The sequence below is a fragment of the Typopeltis vanoorti genome, chromosome 13 (genome assembly GCF_054136105.1).
Source record: "Typopeltis vanoorti isolate ZY-2024b chromosome 13, IOZ_Tvanoo_1.0, whole genome shotgun sequence".
Lineage (NCBI taxonomy): Eukaryota > Metazoa > Arthropoda > Arachnida > Uropygi > Thelyphonidae > Typopeltis > Typopeltis vanoorti.
This window is the reverse complement of record NC_143561.1, coordinates 113,151,515-113,174,656: the sequence shown is the minus strand read 5'-3', so window position 1 is coordinate 113,174,656 and position 23,142 is coordinate 113,151,515. Positions and strand designations below refer to the sequence as shown.

Genomic DNA, 23,142 nt, shown 5'->3' with positions numbered 1-23,142 from the left:
TCTGGAAATAAACAAAGGAATAAGCAAAGCTAGTATGGTGGGAAGCCAATTGAATAAATTTATATGGAATAAGATAAAAATTAATGAAAACACCAAACTAGCAGTATACAAGACAGTCTGCAAACCAATTTTAAGTTATGGATTTGAGAGTTCAGTTAGAAATAAAGTACTTGATCAAAGACTAGAGACCACAGATATGAGGGTTCTAAGAAAATTTGGGTGAGTGAACCAATGGCAGAATCATTAAAAAAAGGTATTAATCATAAAGATATTAGAAAGGAGAATAAAGCAGAATCATGAAGATATTAAAAAGGAACTTGACACTGTTAGCATTCAAAAATGTGCCAGCAGAGTTAATCTAAGGTGGTATATGGCTACTTAATTAGAATGGGTGAAGAAATGTTAGCAAAAGCAGGTGTTTGATGCCAATACGGCAGGAAAGAGACCCAGAAGAAGACCAAGGTCTAGGTGGATTGATTCAGTCAGAAGTGTCTTAGATGCATGAAATGTCAGATATGACAATATTGGAGTGCTCACAAATAATAGATTGATTTGGAGGAAAATTGTTTACAGGATATTAAAAATAATGAAAACTTAATCACATAGTGCTGTCATTGTACCTCTAGCCCTTGGGGGGGGGGGTACATATTAGGAAATTGATGATGAAAACCATTAATAGAAATACAATTTTATTATACAGACCAGTTTACAATAAAACTTATATAAAAACCTACCAGTTTTGCCAGCAAACTATCTGGCTTTTTCAAGGCGTTTACGGAGATATGAAAACTAGTAAATGCAAATTGAAAGGAACATAAAAAAGGTTATAAACCAACTAGTAGCTATGGTTACACGTTTCGTGTGACAGAGAGGACTTATTGTTCTTATTCATTATCACGCATGTGTTGTAGACGTGTAATGTGATTACTGGCTAGCTGTAGTTCAGATTGATTGAGAGAGAGAGAGAGGATCAAGTTTTTCCACGAACTGTTTAGAATTGCACCCTGATTTCTGTTGAGGTTTCCGCCGGTTAATGACACTATTGTGGCCTCCTTAAATAAACTATGCCTGTAGTCGTCATCGAGATATGGCATGGAGCTGTTTTGCCAATCTGTCGTGTAGTTAGACGTACAGAAATGATGTGCTAAGCCAGAAGAGATGCTTCTGTTGTGGTTTACATCACCAACATGTTCTTTTTGTCTAATTTCTAAACTTCGTGAAGTTTGTCCGATGTAGGCAAGACCACAGGAACAGGGAATGTAATATACTCCTGGATATTTGTAGAACGGCACTTTATCTTTTGGGGATCCTAAAACTTGTCTGATGCTGGTGGTTGGTTTGAAGACCACTCTGATGTTATGGGCTCTTAGTATTCTTGCTATTTGATAAGAAATTGACTTGATGAAAGGTATCACTACAATAGAAATGTGCTGACAGTGGGATTCTTCTTGTCTGGAGTTGTCATTGTACAGATATTTTTTGATGATGTTTTGAGGATATCCATTTTGTGATAATGTGTTGGCTATTAGTGAGAGTTCATTCTGTGTATCCTCCTCTTCTGATATAAACTTTTTGGCTCTATGTTTCAACATGTGGATAATGCTCAGTTTGTGTGTCTTGTGATGGTTTGAAGTATAATGAAGATATCTTCCAGTATCTGTGGGCTTTCTGTAAACAGATAATTTGACACTGTTAGGTTGTTTTTTTTTATCAAGATATCTAAAAAATGCAGTTGGTTGTTGTTTTCCACTTCCAGAGTGAATTTTATCTTGCTATGTATTGAGTTGATTTTATCCACAAACGATTTTAGGTTATCTAAGCTGTCTTGCCATATGATGAAACATAGAGCCAAAAAGTTTATATCAGAAGAGGAGGATACACAGAATGAACTCTCACTAAGAGCCAACACATTATCACAAAATGGATATCCTCAAAACATCATCAAAAAATATCTGTACAATGACAACCTCAGACAAGAAGAATCCCACTGTCAGCACATTTCTACTGTAGTGATACCTTTCATCAAGTCAATTTCTTATCAAATAGCAAGAATACTAAAAGCTCATAACATCAGAGTGGTCTTCAAACTAACCACTAGTATCAGACAAGTTTTAGGATCCCCAAAAGATAAAGTGCCGTTCTACAAATATCCAGGAGTATATTACATTCCCTGTTCCTGTGGTCTTGCCTACATCGGACAAACTTCACGAAGTTAAGAAATTAGACAAAAAGAACATGTTGGTGATGTAAACCACAACAGAAGCATCTCTTCTGGCTTAGCACATCATTTCTGTACGTCTAACCACACGATAGATTGGCAAAACAGCTCCATGCCATATCTCGATGACGACTACAGGCATCGTTTATTTAAGGAAGCCACAATAGTGTCAATAACCGGCGGAAACCTCAACAGAAATCAGGGTGTAATTCTAAACAGTTCGTGGAAAAATTTGATCCTCAATCAATCTAAACTACAGTAATCACATTACACGTCTACAATGCATGCGTGATAATGAATAAGAACAATAAGTCCTCTCTGTCACGCAAAACGTGTAACCATAACTACTAGTTGGTTTAGAAAGTTTTTTATGTTCCTTTCAATTTGCATTTATTAGTTTTCATATCTCCGTAAACGCCTTGAAAAAACCAGACAGTTTGCTGGCGAAACTGGTAGGTTTTTATATAAGTTTTATTGTAAACTGGTCTGTATTAATAAAATTGTATTTCTATTATAAAACGACCAAATATGTATAATTTGAAAACCATTAATGTCCACCTCAACTGCCCGAATTATACATGGTGATTCTAAATTATTGGCATGGTTTCTGTGGCCTATAATTTTAAAACTGGACACAAAATAAAGCTGCTTACAGAATATGAAGTGTAACTCAGAAAGTTTTATTACCTATAGAATCAATACTGCAGAATGCTAACAGTCTTCTGTTCAACGAGGGAGGTCACATGGGTCTGCAATGATAATGGTAAACAATGTCCTTCACGTATCCCCACAGAAGCTGGCATGTCTGGAGGCCCCAACATGGCAGCCCCATCACTCGACTAGGCTGCGGAGGGTTGGTAGTCAGCCCAGACTTAACGAATAATAAAACAGAAGTGGAAAAAAGGACTATGAACTGGATACAGATCGGAACCAGTAAACATAAGAGGCATCAATCACAAGATTGAAGAAATACAAAAAGCTCTAACAGAAATGAAAGTAGAAATAGCAGTAATTTCAGAAAGAAAAAAAAATCAAAAGGCTCTACAGAACTTCAGGACTAATGTTTAATATACAGTGGAGTACCAAAAAACAAGCAGCTGCAGGTATAGCCATCATGATCAGCAACAAATGGAAAGCCAAAATTGAATCATATAACTGGATCTCTGAAAGAATAATAACATCATCATCATTACAAATTCCTGCAATGTACCCTCAAGGGATGTACAGGATATGAGAGTACTACATGAAAAATTTACATCATTACTAACTTCCTATCTACAATTTTCCTCCAGATCAGTCTGTTACTTGTCAAGACTCCAATATTATCATATTTTATATTTCTGTCGTCTAAGGCACTTTACATCGTATCAATCCACCTATATATGTTGGTGTTCCTCTGGGTCGTTTTCCTGCCAACCTAACATAGAACACTTGTTTTGCCAATCTTTCCTCGCTCATTCTGTTTAAATGACCATACCACCTGAGATTAGCTTTGCTAATGCATTCCTGGATGCTGACAATGTCAAGTTCTTTCCTAATATCCCTGTTTTTAATATGATATTGCCATTGATGCCATCTGTTCACACCTCTAATCTTTCTCAGGACTCTCATATCTGTGGTCTTTAGTCTCTGGTCAAATGTTTTACTTCTGACCAAGCTCTTAGATCCATAAGATAAAACTGGTTTGAACACTGTCTGTATACAGCTAATTTAGTGTTCCGACTAATTTCTCTCTTATTCCATATGAATTTACTCAATTGACTTCCTACCATACCAGCTTTATTGATTCTGTTGTCTATTTCATTATTTAATTTACCATCTTCACTAAAAATCATTCCTAAGTAGGTGTAATGTTTTACTGTTCCACAGGTTCCTTGTTCACAACACAGTTGACATTTTCAACGATTCTACCTATTTTCATTGTCTTTGCCTTTTTAATGCTGACCTTCATGACTTGTAGCGGATTTATTTAGAAGCATAACATCATTCGTAGAAAGCAAAAGAGCTGAGATTAACACCTCCAATATTGATATCAGATTTAATACCACTTTTCTTCATAATGTGATCCATACAGATAATGAATAAGAGAGGGGATAATGTACATTCTTGTCTCACACCAGATTTAACATTAAACCATCTTCCTGTACTATCATCAATTCTAACTGCTGACTTACAACACAAATAAAGACTATTTTCATTGTCTTTGTACCATATAACTGTAGCGTATTGAATAGCTTCTCTCTTGGCACCTTATCATATGCCTTTTCCAGCTCTACAAACTCAAATAGAGATCATTGTTATATTCCCATGATTTCTCCACTATTTGTTGTAAAGTGAATATCTGATCCTGACAGCCTCTATTTTGCCTGAATCCAGTTTGTTCTTCACCAAGCTTTTCTTCCACAATTCTTCTCAACCTTTTTCAATTATACTTGCATAGATCTTGCCAGGAACACTCAGTAGAGAAATACCTCTGTAATTCTCACATTTAGTTTTATTTCCTTTTTTATATATGGGTACTATTAAAGCTTTATTCCAATCATTGGGAATTCGTTCCTGTGTCCAGGCTTTCTGAACTAGGAGTGCAGCCACTGTAAGACCTTTATACCACCATACTTAAGCATTTCTGGTCGAATATCATCTATTCCTGCTGCCTTTTCACATTTTAAGCCTTTGATGGCTTTTTCTACTTCAAGTATGGATATGTATTCCTGACTATATGCCTATTGAGTGTTTTTTTACGACTGTGCAATCACTGCTTGTTTCATTTAGCAATTTCTCGAAGTAATTACTCCATACTTCAAGGATATCTTTTTCTCCTATTTTCATGTCACCTTTATCGTCTCTAACTCCTTTTGCAGTACTCTTTCCTCCATTTCTAAGCCTCTTCAACAACCATCAAAATATTTTGTCACCTTCTTGATATTTATTTTCTATGTTCTTGCCAAAGTCCTCCCATGACTTTTGTTTAGCTAGTTTTACACACTGTTTAGCTTTCTTACATTTGTCTCTCTATTCTCTAAGAGCACAAGCTGACTTATTTGCCAGGAACCTTTGATATGCTTTCTTCTTTTCCTTCACTGCCTATTTAACTTCCTGTGTCCACCATGGAGTTCTGATTTTTCTATCCTTGATTGAACTGAATCTCTAAAGTTTGGTTCCTGTTCTCAAACTCTTTCATTTTTTCTTCAATAATCTTTGTGTATTTTAGACTACAGTTAACATCTGAGAGCTGCTCAACTTTAATTTGCTTTAAAACTTTCTTACATGTTATTCTTTTCAATATGAAATTCAATTTTATCCTGCTCAATACTAAATAGTGATCATTTCCAATTTCAAATCCTCTGTATATTCTGGTGTTCTGCACCAGGGAGAAAAGATCACCATCAACAATAATATAGTCAATGAGACTTTTCTTATTCCTTGCTTCTTCTCTCCATGTGAATTTGTGCACATTTTTATGTTGGAACATGATGTTAGTAATAACCAGTCCATGTCCTGAGCAGAAATCCAACAAATATTTGCCATTATTATTAGCTTTGCTCTTTTCTCCAAATTTTCCAGAAATATTTTTGTATGTCTCACAATCATTTCCTACTCTGCTATTTAGATCCCCAACAAGGAGCAACTTTTCCTTTTTCATTGTGTCAGATGCTTTCTCTAAATCCACAAAAAATTCCTCCACTACTACCTTAGTAGAACCTTCTGTGGGACCACAGGCACAAATAAGGCTCATTGTCCAGTTCCCCATTCTGATATTTGCGCACATCACTCTACTTGAAATTGCCTGCCATTCAAGAAGATTAACTTCGTATTTAGTTTTGAATACTATGGCTACTCTTTCTTTTCCTTGATTGTCACTGCCTGAATATAACATTTTATATTTATTGCTCAGAAAGAGCTCACCAGTTTGTCTTTTTTGTTTCAGTCACCCCTATTATGTCGATCTGGTACTTATCTAATTCCTCCGCTAGCTCTATTTCTTTGCCATTCAGGCTTCTTATGTCGATAGTACCGATCTTTAACTCTGGTGATGTTGAGTTGGGGTTTGTTTTCAGATTTATTCCAATAGCTGACTTTTCGCTGTTCACCCTGGTTCCCTGGTGAAAACAACGGGAGCCTTGTTTAATAGGGCGATGGTCCAGCCGGCATGAAATTTTGTAATTTGGTTTAAGCCAATAAGAATTACAATTTGGTCGGCTAAATCCCAAATTGCCAGCCCATCCTCATTCGTTCAGTATCCAGGTAGATACCCAACAGGGTGCACCACGAGAAGATGAGGAATGGACATTAGGTCAGAAGCCTTGGTCAGTTCTCCGCATTCCTTTAAAGGCTATGTGGAGGTCTCAGTTATACAGCTTTGATCTTTAAGCACACCAAGAATAATAACAGCTAGATTTAAATAAGAAATGTATTACTTACTATTATAATAACGGAATTAACTCAAGTAAATTATTCTTTATTTGTAGAATTTTCTCCTGAGTATCACAAGCATCATCAGTACAAGTACAAAGGCTAATTAAACAATAACAGTTATTGTTTAATTGAATGAGTTTAATGTAAAAATATGGTGGGAAGTCAATTGAATAAATTCATATGGAATAAAAAAGAAATTAGTCAGAACACTAAATTAGCTGTATACAAGACAGTGTTCAAACCAGTTTTAACTTATGGATCTGAGAGCTGGGTCAGAAGTAAAACACTTGACCAAAGACTAGAGACCGCAGATATGAGAGTCCTGAGAAAGATTAGAGGCGTGAACAGATGGCATCAATGGCAATATCATATTAAAAATGAGGATATTAGGAAAGAACTTGACATTGTCAGCATCCAGGAATGCGTTAGCAGAGCTAATCTCAGATGGTATGGTCACTTAAATAGAATGGGAGAGGAAAGATTAGCAAAACAAGTGTTCTCTGCCAGGTTGGCAGGAAAACGACCCAGAGGAAGACCAAGATATAGGTGGATTGATACAGTACAAAGTGCCTTAGACGATAGAAATATAAGATCTGATAATGTTGGAGTCTTGACAAGTAACAGACTGATTTGGAGGAAAATTGTAGATAGGAAGTTAGTAATGATGTAATTTTTTCATGAAGTACTGTCATATCCTGTTTCTTTCCTTGGAAATCTAGAAATCTATCATGAGGGACTTGGAGAAGAACAAGCTGGATTCAGACTAAATACAGGTGGTCAAGATCAGATTTTCGCTTTACAAACAGTTGAAATATCACAGGAATATAACAAAGATCTGTACTTAAGTTTTGTAGATCTGGAAAAGGCATACAACAAAGTGCCCACAGAAATGCTACAATTATAAGAGGTAAATGGAACATTATTAAGAGCAATACATAGTCTATTTTTAATAAGTCAGCAGTTATAATTCAATGGAAACTCAAGAAGATGGCTTGATGTAAAATCAAGTGTAAGACAAGGATGCACAATATCTCCAATCTTATAATACATCAACTCTGATGAAAATAAATAAGTATTAAACCTAATATCAGAATATGAGATGGCAAACTTAGTTCTTTGCTTTATGCACATGATTTTTATACTTCAACATATCTACTGAAAGTCTCCAGGATTCTCTGAATTGAATAACAGCTTTTTATGTACTGATTTTCATGCCAAACGTATTTGGCATGAAAATCAGTAAATAAAAAGACCAAAATTATGAAAATAGGCACTAACATAAAAAACTTCAAGTGAATTATCAATGAAGAACCTACAGAACAAATGAAATTTCAGCTATTTAGGCACAGTTTTTATTAAAATGAAGCAAATTAAATTTGTAAATAGACAACAGAATAATTTATTCAGATGGTGGGAAACCATCTGAATAAATTTATATGGAACAAGACATAAATTAGGCAAAACACCAAACTAGCATTATACAAGAGAGTGTTCAAACCAGTTGGATCTGAGAGTTGGATTAAAAATTAAACATTTCATCAAAGACTGAGATCATAGATATGAGAAACTTGAGAAAGATTAGAGGCATAAACTGATGGCATCTATGGCAGAATCATTAAAAATGAAGATATATGGAAGGACATTGACATTCTTAACTTTCAATTATGGCTAATCTAATACAATATTGGTCACAAGATAGCAGGAAAAAAAGACCCTAAAGAAGGCCATGACCTAGTTGGATTGATTCAGTCAGACATGCCTTAGAAGACCAAAGGGTTAGACATGACAATATTGGAATCCTGACAAGTAATTGACTAATCTGGAGAAAAATTTCTCATAAGAGATTAGTAATAATGTAAACTTAATCATGTAGTACTGTGCTAGTAACCTGTACATCCTATTAGAGATGCATCAGAATACTAATATTTTAATGTTAACTACTGATAAAACAACAGTTATCATTAAAAACTGCATAAAAATGTTATCGTTCTAACATACTAAAAATCTTTCCAGATCAGCTACTGATTTCATAATTTACTGAAGACACCAGTTGCTGGCAACTGGTCTAGGACTATACCTGTTAGGATAATTCAATTAATTCAAGAACATAGTTATAAATGAACAACCCCATTCTACACACAAGGATTCTGTTGCATTCAGATACTGCTGCAATTAGCTTTATTTCCTTGCATAAAATTCAGCTGAGTCTGCAGAAGAAAGATTTAGATTTGCTCTTATTTTTATAAGAATGTAGTCTGATTCTAGTTACCAACTAAAGGAACTTTATCTATGCATTTTCAATCAATTCTAGAGTTTAATTGATCATTAGTGCAAGCAAGTAGGTGAGAGATAACTCATCATCATCATCAAATTCCTGCCATGTACCCTCAAGGAGTGTACAGGATATGATAGTACTACATGAAAAAATTACATCATTACTAACTTCCTATCTACAATTTTCCTCCAAATAAGTCTGTTACTTGTCAAGACTCCAACATTATCAGATCTTATATTTCTATCGTCTAAAGCACTTTGTACCATATCAATCCACCTATATCTTGGTCTTCCTCTGGGTTATTTTGCTGCCAACCTGGCAGAGAACACTTGTTCTGCTAATCTTTCCTCGCTCATTCTGTTTAAATGACCATACCACCTGAGATTAGCTCTGCTAACGCATTCCTGGATGCTGACAATGTCAAGTTCTTTCCTAATATTCTCGTATTTAATATGATATTGCCAGTGATGCCGTCTGTTCACGCCTATAATCTTTCTCATGATTCTCATATCTGTGGTCTTTGGTCAAGTGTTTTACTTCTGACCCAGCTCTCAGATCCATAAGTTAAAACTGGTTTGAACACTGTCTTGTATACAGCTAATTTAGTGTTCCGACTAATTTCCATCTTATTCCATATGAATTTATTCAATTGACTTCCTATCATACCAGCTTTGCTGATTCTGTTGTCTATTTCTATATTTAATTTACTATCTTCAGTAAAAATCATGCCTAAATAGCTGAAATGTTTTACTTGTTCCACAGGTTCTCCATTCACAACACAGTTGACATTTTCAATGATTCTGCCTATTTTCATTGTCTTTGTCTTTTTATTGCTGACCTTCATACCATATCTATTACAACAGCTATTCAATTTAGTCAGAGAATCTTGCAGACTTGTAGCGGATTTATTTAGAAGTATAACATCATCTGCATAAAGCAAAGCGCTGACATTAACATCTCCAATTTTGATATCATGTTTAATACCACTTTCCTTCATAATGTGATCCATATAGATAATGAATAACAGAGGGGATAATGTACATCCTTGTCTCACACCAGATTTAACATTAAACCATCTTCCTGTACTTCCTTCAATTCTAACTGCTGACTTACAACTCAAATAGAGACTAAGTATTGCTTGATATAATGCCCCAATGACACCATATAACTGCAGCATATTGAATAGCTTCTCTCTTGGCACCTTGTCATATGCCTTTTCCAAATCAACAAAACTTAAATACAGATCTTTGTCATATTCCCATGATTTCTCAACTATCTGTCGTAAGGTGAAAATCTGACCCTGACAGCCTCTATTTGGCCTGAATCCAGCTTGTTCTTCACCAAGCTTTTCTTCCACAATTTTCTCAACCGTTTCTCAAGTATACTTGCATAGATCTTGCCATGAACACTCAGTAGGGAAATACCTCTGTAATTCTCACATTCAGTTTTATTTCCCTTTTAATATATGGGTGCTATGAGAGCTCTATTCCAATCATCGGGAATTCGTCCCTCTGTCCAGGCTTTCTGAACTATGCAGTGTAAGACTTTTATACCACCATATTTCAGCATTTCTGGTAGAATATCATCTACTCCTGCTGCCTTTCTACATTTCAAGCCTTTGACTTTTTCTACTTCAAGTATGGATATGTATTCCTGACTGCATGCTGGTCAGCATTTTTTTACCACTGTGCTGTCATCACTGCTTGTTTTATTTAGCAGTTTTTCAAAGTAATTACTCCATACTTCAAGGATATCTGCTATTCCCGTTTTCATGTCACCTTTATCATCTCTAATTCCTTTTACAGCACTCTTTCCTCCATTCTTAAGCTTCTTCAACAACCTCCAGAATATTTTGCCAACTTCTTGATATTTATTTTCTATATTCTTGCCAAAGTCCTCCCATGACTTTTGTTTAGCTAGTTTTACACAGTGTTTTAGCATTCTTGCATTTGTCTCTATATACTCTAAGAGCACAAGCTGACTTATTTGACAGGAACTTTTGATATGCTTTCTTCTTTTCCTTCACTGCCTCTTTAACTTCCTGTGTCCACCAGGGAGTTTTGGTAGATGACTCAGTCCAGAGAAACACCAATGCCTGCTTACCAGAGATGAAGTGGCTACATTTTGCTTAATATATTTAAGCCACACATGAGAAGTACAAGAACCTATAGAATATCAATGCTGCCTGTGAGATAATTTTTTTTCCTCTGACTGCAATTCATAAAAGGCAGTAACACCAAGGATGGACTCAAGATTTTTTTTTAAATTAATTTTCATGTTTTTTTTGTATTTGTTTTATTCATTTACCTAGTGCAGAAATCCTGCTCTAAAGAACCAAACATGGAACCTTTTTCAAGACTTCATGCCTCCAATAAAGCTGGGTGGTGGTCTCATCCCAGATGAGAAATTCATCTACCATCTAAAAACGATCAGATACATCTATGGCACACAGCAGGATACGAATTCACAGCAGAGTGGATACAATAATTACTAGGCCAACCAAGCTGGCAAGTTTCAATGTTTGCCCACATTGCCATGTTTCATCTCCAGGGTAGGGTTCTCATTTATTGTACTGTAAACTGCAGCTATTTATAAGCTTGCTTGGTTATCACACTCTTGTAATACATTCGTTCGTTATTCTTTATTAGCAGTGCGCTTTTTGCTTTCGTAACCTTTCTTACTTATTCTATTGCGTATATTTATCAACCTTTCACATTTACTAGTCGTATGCCTATGAACACTGGAAAATTTATTTGTTAAGACTGTGCCACCAGTATTTCTATATCGGCATAAGACTCATTAATGTGGGGTGCTCAAGGGTCAAAGCTATATAACTGAGAGGAGACCTCCACATAGCCTTTAAAGGAATGCGGAGAACCGACCAGGGCTTCTGACCTAATGTCCAATCCTCACCTTCTCGTAGTGCACCCTGTTGGGTATCTACTTTGATACTGAACGAACGAGGATAGGCTGGCAATTTGGGATTTAGCCGACCAAATTGTATTCTTATTGGTTAAACCAAAATAAAAAATGATGGTACAACATGACAAAATTTCATGCCGGCTGGGGCGTCACCCGATTAAACAAGGCCCCCGTTGTTTTCGCCAGGGAACCAGGGCGAACAGCGAAAAGTCAGCTACAAATCTGAAAACAAACCCCAACTCAACATCACCAGAGTTAAAGATCAGTACTATCAACATATGAAGCCTGAATAGCAAAGAAATGGAGCTAGCTGAGGAATTAGATAAGTACCAGATCGACATAATAGGGGTGACTGAAACAAAAAAGACCAAAACTAGTGAGATCTTTCTGAGCAATAAATACAAAATGTTATATTCAGGCAGTGACAATCAAGGAAAAGAAGGAGTAGCCATAGTATTCAACACAAAATACGAGGCTAATCTTCTTGAATGGCAGTCAGTCTCAAGTAGAGTAATGTGGGCAAATATGAGAATGGGGAACTGGACAATGAGACTTATTTGTGGCTATGGTCCCACAGAAGGTTCTACTAAGGTAGAAGTGGAGGAATTATTTGAGGCTTTAGAAAAAGCAACTGACACAATGAAAAAGGAAAAGTTGGTCGTTGTTGGGGATCTAAATAGCAGAGTAGGAAATGATTGTGAGACATACAAAAATATTTCGGGAAAATTTGGAGAAAAGAACAAAGCTAATAATAAAGGCAAATATCTGCTGGATTTCTGCTCAGGACATGGACTTGTTATGACCAACACCATGTTCCAACATAAAAATGTGCACAAATTCACATTGAGAGAAGAGGCTAGGAATAAGAAAAGTCTCATTGACTATGTTATTGTTGATAGTGATGTTTTCTAAGTGGTGCAGGACACCAGAGTGTACAGAGGATTTGAAATTGGAAGCGATCACTATTTAGTCTTGAGCAGGATAAAATTGAATTTCATATTGAAAAGAATAACATGTAAGAAAGTTTTAAAGCGAATAAAAGTTGAGCAGTTCGCAGATGTGAACTGTAGACTAAAATACACAAAGATTATTTAAGAAAAAATTAAAGAGTTTGAGAACAGGAATCAAACCTTGGAGATTCAGTGGCAAACTCTGAAGAAAACATTGATTGATTCTGCCAGAGAGGCATGTGGTGAGGTTGTGTGCAAGGATAAAAAAATCAGAACTCCCTGGTGGACACAGGAAGTTAAAGAGGCAGTGAAGGAAAAGAAGAAAGCATACCAAAAGTCATGGGAGGACTTTGGCAAGAATATAGAAAATAAATATCAAGAAGGTGGCAAAATATTCTGGAGGTTGTTGAAGAAGCTTAGGAATGGAGGAAAGAGTGCTGTAAAAGGAATTAGAGATGATAAAGGTGACATGAAAACGGGAGAAAAAGATATCCTTGAAGTATGGAGTAATTACTTTGAAAAACTGCTAAATGAAACAAGCAGTGATGACAGCACAGTGATAAAAAACACTGACCAGGCATGCAGTCAGGAATACATATCCATACTTGAAGTAGAAAAAGCCATCAAAGGCTTGAAATGTGGAAAGGCAGCAGGAGTAGATGATATTCGACCAGAAATGCTGAAGTATGGTGGTATAAGAGTCTTACAGTGGCTGCACTGCATAGTTCAGAAAGCCTGGACAGAGGGACGAATTCCCGATGATTGGAGTAGAGCTCTCATAGTACCCATATATAAAAAGGGAAATAAAACTGAATGTGAGAATTACAGAGGTATTTCCCTACTGAGTGTTCCTGGCAAGATCTATGCAAGTATACTTGAGAAACGGTTGAGAAGAATTGTGGAAGAAAAGCTTGGTGAAGAACAAGCTGGATTCAGGCCAAATAGAGGCTGTCAGGATCAGATCTTCACTTTACGACAAATAGTCGAGAAAGCATGGGAATATAACAAAGATCTGTATTTAAGTTTTGTTGATTTGGAAAAGTCATATGACAGTGTGCCAAGAGAGAAGCTATTCAATATGCTGCAGTTATATGGTGTCAATGGGACATTATATCAAGCAATACTTAGTCTTTATTTGAGTTGTAAGTCAGCAGTTAGAATTGAAGGAAGTACAGGAAGATGGTTTAATGTTAAATCTGGTGTGAGACAAGAATGTACATTATCCCCTCTGTTATTCATTATCTATATGGATCACATTATGAAGGAAAGTGGTATTAAACATGATATCAAAATTGGAGATGTTGTTGTCAGCTCTTTGCTTTATTCGGATGATGTTATACTTCTAAATAAATCCGCTACAAGTCTGCAAGATTCTCTGACTAAATTGAATAGCTGTTGTAATAGATATGGTATGAAGGTCAGCAATAAAAAGACAAAGACAATGAAAATAGGGAGAATCATTGAAAATGTCAACTGTGTTGTGAATGGAGAACCTGTGGAACAAGTAAAACATTTCAGCTACTTAGGCACAATTTTTACTGAAGATGGTAAACTAAATATAGAAATAGACAACAGAATCAGCAAAGCTGGTATCGCAGGAAGTCAATTGAATAAATTAATATGGAATAAGAAAGAAATTAGTCGGAACACTAAATTAGCTGTATACATGACTGTGTTCAAACCAATTTTAACTTATGGATCTGAGAGCTGGGTCAGAAGTAAAACACTTGACCAAAGACTATAGACCGCAGATATGAGAGTCCTGAGAAAGATTAGAGGCGTGAACAGATGGCATCAATGGCAATATCATATTAAAAATGAGGATATTAGGAAAGAACTTGACATTGTCAGCATCCAGGAATGTGTTAGCAGAGCTAATCTCAGGTGGTATGGTCACTTAAATAGAATGGGAGAGGAAAGATTAGCAAAACAAGTGTTCTCTGCCAGGTTGGCAGGAAAACGACCCAGAGGAAGACCAAGATATAGGTGGATTGATACAGTATAAAGTGCCTTAGACGATAGAAATATAAGATCTGATAATGTTGGAGTCTTGACAAGTAACAGACTGATTTGGAGGAAAATTGTAGATAGGAAGTTAGTAATGATGTAATTTTTTCATGTAGTACTGTCATATCCTGTACACCCCTTGAGGGTACATGGCAGGAATTTGATGATGATGACTCATTAATGTGTCCGGTAGATCTCTCTCTCTCTCACTAGCATAAATTCTTTCGATAAAGTTTACATAAACAGTTGTGGTTTCTCAAGTACCTAAACTACACTTGATATGCCTCAGTTGTTTCCCGCTCACAAGTCAGAGTTTATTTAGGAACAGTGCATTTAAAATAAATGATCAGGTAGCACTCTATTGACATATAAATAAAACACATTTATTTACATTAATATCAAAGTATATTAATTAAACGATAAGGAGTTTACTATCTCTACCAATCCGTTAGACTTTCAGCATAAAGAAACTAACTTTCCCTTTTCAATACTAATTAACTAAACAATACAATTACTTCTCTGCTTATTAAATCAAATTATTGAAAACTCTGATTTACTCATTAAGAGGTTAGCTAACCATGCCAAGTTATTTCACAAATCTTATGTCAATCATTACCATTCCAAATGACTCTCTTATGGACACTTCTTATTACTATTAAACTAATTCTTATCAGTCCATCTATAACATTAAGGAGGATCCAAGACTACTGTTGCAAATTACCGACTGATCAACATATCAGGAGTCATTGTCAAGGTCTTGGAGAAAGTAGTCAAGGGAAAAATACAGGAATGGATTGATGAAAATGAGATACTGTATGGGGGACAGCATGGTTTAGTGAAGGGTAGATCATGCTTCGGTAACTTGGTCAGGATTCATATCACAGTGATGGCTGAACTGGATAAGGGTAAAGGGTTTACAGTGATACTGCGTGACCTGGCTAAGGCCTTTGACAGGATACCACTTGGAATTCTAATCCATAAACTGCAACATATGGGAATGGATATAGGATTGGTGAGATGGATAGGTGGGTGGTTGATGGAGAGATACCAGAGAGTAGTTTATTCAAGTGTAGAGTCCAAAAGACGGCCTATGACTAGTGGTGTGCCGCAGGGTTCTGTTCTTGGACCACTGCTGTTTAATTTGTTCATTAACGATATATAGGGAAGGAAATGAGAGGAACGGTTCATTTGTTCCCTGATGATGCAAAGTTGGGTAGGACAATAGTGAATGCACATGATGTCAAAATTTTGCAGGATGATTTGGATAGATTGGAGGTCTGGGCTAAGGAGATTGGAAGTCAATTTAATGTGGCAAAATGTAAGGTTATGCATTTTGAGGTGAAAAGATTAGCAGCAGTATATCACATTGGTGTAACTGTACTCCAGGAGATTGATGAGGCCAGGGACTTTGGAGTGTTGGTGGATAGGGAGTTGAAGTTTAGGGAGCACATTGCAAAAGTGGCTAAATCAGCTCATCAAATCACTTGGATGCTGAAGAATACTTTGACGAGCACAGATAAGTTATTGTTCCTCTGTATCGATCCTTGATAAGACCCCATCTCGACTACTTTGCCCAGATCTAGTCACCTAGGTTTCTTCTTGATGGGGAGGAGGTTGAGAGGATCCAGAGGCGAGTCACTAAGATGATAGCAAGTCTATGGAATGAACCTTATGAAAACAGGTTGAAGATTTGTGGGTTGCAGAAATTGGTTGATAGGCAGAAAAGGGGAGATATGATTGAGACATTCAAATTGCTGAAGGGTTTCTATAGGATTAATTCAGAGGATATTTTTGAGAACAGGACTGGTGGCGGGAGAACTAGGGAACATCCATGGAAGCTGGGCAAGAGTGTGGTTAGTAAGGGTGTTAGAGCTTGGTTTTTTACTTTTAGAGTGGTGAATGAGTGGAATAAGCTGCCAGAGTCTGTTGTGGGTGCTATGACAGTGAATGAAGTTCAAGGCCAAGTATGATAGATAATGTGTGAATGTCGAATGACGATGAGTCTAAGGACTCCTTGGAGTTGCCCGTAATAATAATAATAACATATCTTCTGGATTATAAAAGGAAATGTACAAAAAAAAAAAAAAAAAAGATCAAACTTACAGAGGTTCTGTATCGCACATTCAATCCAAATTCTTGCATTAAAGTTTCTATGGCTTTTCTTTCATCTCAGGTGTTGAATCAGCAGTATCTCGTCAGGAATTGGCGGGCTTTGGACTGCAACCTGCGGTACTCAAATAGCTCTGGCAAGAGATTGATCTCCCGAGGCAAAAGGACTTCCGAGCGAAACTGCTTCAGGTATTTACATCGGCTGTTCCCTCATCATTCCCAATTTTCTCCTCTGGCGTGGGCTCGCCGTAGTGTCCAGTCCTCAGGATCCTACTCCCGATATTTTTCTGCCTCTTCCGATAACTCTCTGCTGACTGCTGACTCCTATAGCTCTAACTGCCACCTCCGATGACTGCAACCGCCACTGACTAGCTCCTTTTGATGTTCGGCTCAGTCCCTTTTTATTACACTTTCTCCACTACCTTGCACGAAAGGTTGCAACCCCTGAAGAATTCGGCACGACTCCTTGATCTTCTTTTAAGACTGACTCGTTCTTTCTTCTCCTCTGTGCATTCGTTTGATCATATCTTGTCGGGCAGCAGAAACTTGTCCGAATATTTCAGATCTCTCGGGCACTGACTTTGAAGATGTTTATGCACAGAGCTCAAGGCAACTTTCTCATACACTAAAATCGTAAACAACTTTCTTATCCCCTCATATAGAACTATTATACAAAGTTCTGGTGGCAAAGCACTGCCTTTGTTTTTGACATTCTAAAATATTCTTGTTAAAGGAGTAAATACAGTTAATTCCCATAAGGTTATTTACAGAAATATTTAGAATAAAACATATAGAGACAAACAAAGTTATTTTTGTAACATTCTCATGGGACTTGACCTCTGTAAAAATCGATGTTAAGTCTTCGGTATTTCCAAGCTACATCGAGTTTTACAGTACCTCATTTCTATTCTCTTGCAGTGCAAATGATGGCCTTGCTGGGCATACTCAAGGCAAGCTGAGGGAGCACCTCTTCTGATTAAGTATACATCATTAAAGAGGTTTCTGCAGGCTGGCAGCTAGATAATACATGGGACTAAAAATGATAGTAATGTTTTTGAAGGTTTCCTGATCAGACGGCCAATAATCCTGCTGCTGCTTCCGCCAAATCATATCTATGGTATGGTCTGGCATGGCAATGAGAGGCACTCGTTGCCATGCCAGATAACTCTCACATGGGATGTACCATGTGAGAGTTATGTGCACAAATCCATGTCACTTTCATACTCCCTCTATAAGCACGCCATCCATGAAAGATAACCAGTTATAGTTGTTGCTGATCATAAACATACCTAAAAAAAAATAAATAAATAAATAAAAATACCTCCCCTATCCCAAGAAAAAGTCCAAAACCAAGTTTTATATAATAAGCACTTCTACATCCATTTCCAATGATGTACATCACCATTTAGAGGCATCCAACTATTCCTTCAAGAAGCTGAAATGGGTTCCTTTAGGACTATAATTCACATCAGCTATCTCAACTACATTACACATGCCTTTGGAAATAAATATGATCTGAAAATAGCATATGTTCTATCCTTTTCCAAAAGGTTATTAAACCTGGAATCTCCACTTATACACAGATTTCCTTGTCTCGCTTTACAACCTTTAGTACTCTCCTAATTCAGATGACCATGCTGAACTCTGATTATCTCTGAAAGACGGTTTTATTAGTCTTAATTACCCAGACTGAGATTATCTTGGTTAGAAACTAATGTTAACAAACTTATTCTCCTTTCTCATTTCACAGAAGGTAGGAAAGCAAATTATTTGCTATCAGCCATGATCTAACAAAACGTCCACTTGCCAACCAAGATACCAGGTAAACTTCATCATTCTCCAAACATACTGAACATTCTTAATCAGCTCTCCTTCAAAAATACACTTGTACATGATTTTCTCCTGTTAACAACTGACCTTAACCTTATCTATCCATATTTACCTTTTATTTAATAACTTATATTATCTCAGTTTTGTATCCAATGACACTGTAGTGCAAACTGAGATACTTTAGTGATTTTTTTACACCTCTTTTCCAGAATGATTACTGTTTGCACTTTCCTAATCCAAACAACAACTCTGATCAAAGAACTAAAATAAAGTTACAGAGCCAGAACTTTCAATACCCACTGCAAATTTCTGACCTCTATCCAAGCCCTGATTCTCTAAAAAAAAATGTTCAAAAGTAGCGAGATAAAAATTTTGTATATATTCAGTGGCTCAAGTCAAAAACTTGAGTTTCTCACTCAGCATACACTATAGCCCAAACGAAGTATAAGAAAATCAAATCCAAACCAGAATAAAGATCAAATGCAAAAAAGAAGCACCTCCTACTCAAATGGCATTCTTATTCTTTAAGAGTTGATTTTGCAATTTATTCTAATCTCTTGCATTTTCTATCTTCTATAATTAAATAATCAGCATTCAAGCGCTTGTTCTATAATTTGGATTTCTTCCTCTCAGCAATCAATACAGTATCATCTACCTAACAAGATTATATTTCTTACTATTTTTACTTCCACTAATTCTATGCTTTCTAAAACTTCTTCACTATAGAGACTGAAGAAAGCATATAATCATTAAACAATTTTACTAGCCTCCTCCTAACACAGGAAGAGAATTGAAATTATCTAGTTCATTACAGTGTAAATAAAGTTCACGTTCCTCTTAAATGCTAAGGTTCAATAGCCTATCATAGCCAATTAATGGCATCAAGGAAAATTAATACTGTGATACAGAGGTTAATCTTTTCTTTTAGGCTTGCACGGTGATCCGAATGCATTTTTGAAAAATTATGGAGACAACTACCGTGTTTGAATAAAAACTTTAGTTTAATATAACTAAAATCTACATTCGACATTTCAACCTTTATGTCAAGGTCATCTTCTACAGCATACAACTATACACAGGAAACAAGCTATACTACAATCAAACTGGTTTGTTAAAGACACCAACCAACCGCTACAACAATTGTTGGCCTGACCTCTGGTGAAAAAAAAAAAGAATAAATAAATAAAATAAAGAATTATACATCAACGCTAGAGTCCTATTATTAGTGTTGTCTACTATATACATATATAAACATCATTCCAGCCATAAGATCCAGCACAAGTCAGGACTCTAGCCAATCCTTAGCTAGTATTAGAAACCATTCCATACCAACTGGCTGGAATGATGTTTATATATGTATATAGTAGACAACACTAATAATAGGACTCTAGTGTTGATGTATAATTCTTTATTTTATTTTATTTATTTATTTATTTTTTTTTTTTTTTTTTCACCAGAGGTCAGGCCAACAATTGTTCAGTGTCTTTAACAAACCAGTTTGATTGTAGTATAGCTTGTTTCCTGTGTATAGTTGTATGCTCCAGAAGATGACCTTGACATAAAGGTCGAAACGTCGAATGTAGATTTTAGTATATTAAATGTAGATTATATTAAACTAAAGTTTTTATTCAAACACAGTAGTTGTCTCCATAATTTTCAAAAATGCAGAGGTTAATCTTATCTACACAGCATACTCATGACTGACAATTTCTTGTATTTGCTTGGCCGTGGGATGAAAATCCTACCACCTCCATGAGACCAATTAGCTCATCTTCAGATGAAAAGCCTTTATAAAGATTGTCTTTCTGACAGGATTCAAACTCAGATCTTTCCAACCAAAGGCATTGTTGTTAGTGAGCAGAAGAGAATGCATTGTTTTTTTTTAATTGTGCAACAAGTTTATTTTAGATTAAAGGAGTACATCGGAAAAATGTGCAATGAAATATTAGAAAATACTTTTATCTTTTACAAACTGGCAAAATATTTCTGCACTGTCAGATGCTTCAATTTACCCTTCAAAAAGTTTTATTGAAAATTCAATTTAAAATAAGTGAGCCAAGTAACCTAGAAAGCATGGACTGCCAACATATAATCCAAGTAGCTACTTTAAATGCAGTCAACTAGGTAAATGGGTTACTTTAACATATGACTTAAATTGTTTAATTGTTTTTTGGCTTAATTGTTTTTTTAATGAAATTTAAAATACCTGACAAATTAACTTGTCAAAATCAGTTCAATAATATGAACTGCAGTGCTATAAAGAACTATGCACAATGACGTGTAAAGATCAGCCATCATTCTAATACAAGGATGAAAGAACTATGTTTTTATCAGAAGTGTAAACAATTATTAAATTAGTTTAATAATTGTTTAATGTTTGTTCTAAACTCAACTTGAATGATATTAACTGTGTTATGCATTCATACTTCATACATACAAAATACATCAAAATCAATCAGAATTCAAGAATAAATCTTACTTGGTACATTAATCCGAAAGCAAGCTTGAGCTAATAACATCCACTCAATCCTAGTTTCAGCAAAAAGTAGAACATTCTGTTTTGGCCGAATTCCTAATTCCAACAGCCCACAACTAATTTGATCTACTCTCTGCTCAGCTTCATTGTAACTTAACCACTTGTAATCACCCAATATTAACTACAAAATGCAATAGATGAAAAATACTACATATTAAAATTATGGAGATAAGTTCAATTCACAAAAATTAAAAACTCATATCTTCCACACTTAACACTGTCAATACAATGAAATCTATTCATATTTTTGGATAACCTGTTTATTACTAAGAAATTAGCAAAAACTGTAGATTTATTATTTAAAATTATCACACTTGTTTGAACTCATAAGGTTTAATGGAATAAATATAATACATATCATCATCATGCATATCAAGGATTTAGGCCTAGCATGGCCTGTTCCGGCCTTAGAAGTCATCATTGAATCGTTAAAGAGGATGTCCTGGTTTTCTTTATCCTAATAGCTTGTACTTTAAGGCTTGTTTTGGTAATCTTTCTGTTCGCATTCTTTGAACGTGTTCCATCCATTATGTTTATATTTTTTAATTTTTTCTATTACTGGTTCTTGGTTTAATTCTTTCATAATTTCTTCGTTTCTTTTCATCAGAAATACTGACTTCGTCAGGTGTATACAGTACCATGAGAGAACAATATCTTAAAAATATATTGCACTTTAGACAAAACAGAGTTTAGAACAAGTAGTAGTTGTGTTTGAAATTGAGTCTGAGCATTAGTTCTGGCGTGAAGCACTGTGCAGGTGAATGATATCATGAGTGTACCAAAACTGGATTACAGCGCTATGTGAATTCGGTGGGCTATAACTGAGATTGCTGTTTAGATTGACAGGGTCAAGAGCTATTTCTTTGGATTCCAAGATACATCTTTCTAATTCATTGGAGCATTTATGGATGTTTGAAGTTGAGTTCCAGTCCATTTGATATTGTCATCCTTCAACATCGGTATTGGCTGAGAATAAAACGTGACTGGATAGAGCACTAACACGGACTCTGTTAAAAGAAATGTCATGTTGGTGTTCTTCTAGGCAGAGAGAGAGAGAGATGGACTTTTCTGTCTGGCCATAATAGGGTTTGCTGCAACTGCAAATGTTTTTGTATACTCCTGGGAACTGAAGAAGGTTGTGTTTTACTTTAGGTTGGCTGAGGTAAGATCGGAGTTTTGGAAATGTGGAGAAATATGTTTTAACATTAAATTTCTTCAGGATTTTCGCTAGTTTAGAAGAAAGAGAACTTATATACGGTAAGATGTAGGCTGTTTGGCTCATGGTATCATTCACACACACACACACACACACACACACACAGTGCTTCATGCCAGAACTCACACTCAGACCCAATTTCAAACACAACTACTACTTGTTCTAAACTCTGTTTTATCTAAAGTACAATATATTTTTAAGATGTTGTTTTCTTCATGGTACTGTATTCACCTGACAAAGTCGGCATTTCTGATGAAACTAGTAGTGAAACCTTATTAAATCTCTTATTTTTTTCTCAGTGTTTAAGTCAGTTAATAATTTTCAACATGTCATTTAACCGAGTCAATTACTCTGTAAATAAATAAACATATATATATATATATATACAGGGTGTTCGGGATAAATTTGACATATTTATAATTAATTATATTTTTCCGTAAGTTACATGTATTAACACACATTTCTCTTCATTTAAAAGTTTGGACCCTTCTTCATTCATATACAAGATGTCAGAAAGGATGGATAGCTGGAACCCACCTGAATCATGGAAGAGAATAACTTGTATCATGATGATTCGTGCCCGCCATCAAAATAAGGATATTACGACTGCTGCCCAATGCTCCCTGAATACAGTAAAAACAATCAGGCATGAACTAGAGACTT

At 35.8% G+C, this 23,142-nt stretch overlaps 1 protein-coding gene across 1 annotated transcript in view; it reads right to left on the bottom strand.

The window, feature by feature from the left end:
- Acsl (Acyl-CoA synthetase long-chain) overlaps nt 1-23,142 on the bottom strand; it is a 393,532-nt gene that overhangs the window by 264,183 nt on the left and 106,207 nt on the right. Inside the window, exon 5 of the mRNA XM_090403141.1 lies at nt 21,207-21,384. Coding sequence (XP_090259267.1) covers nt 21,207-21,384 — 178 coding nt within the window. The remainder of the gene's footprint in view (nt 1-21,206; nt 21,385-23,142) is intronic.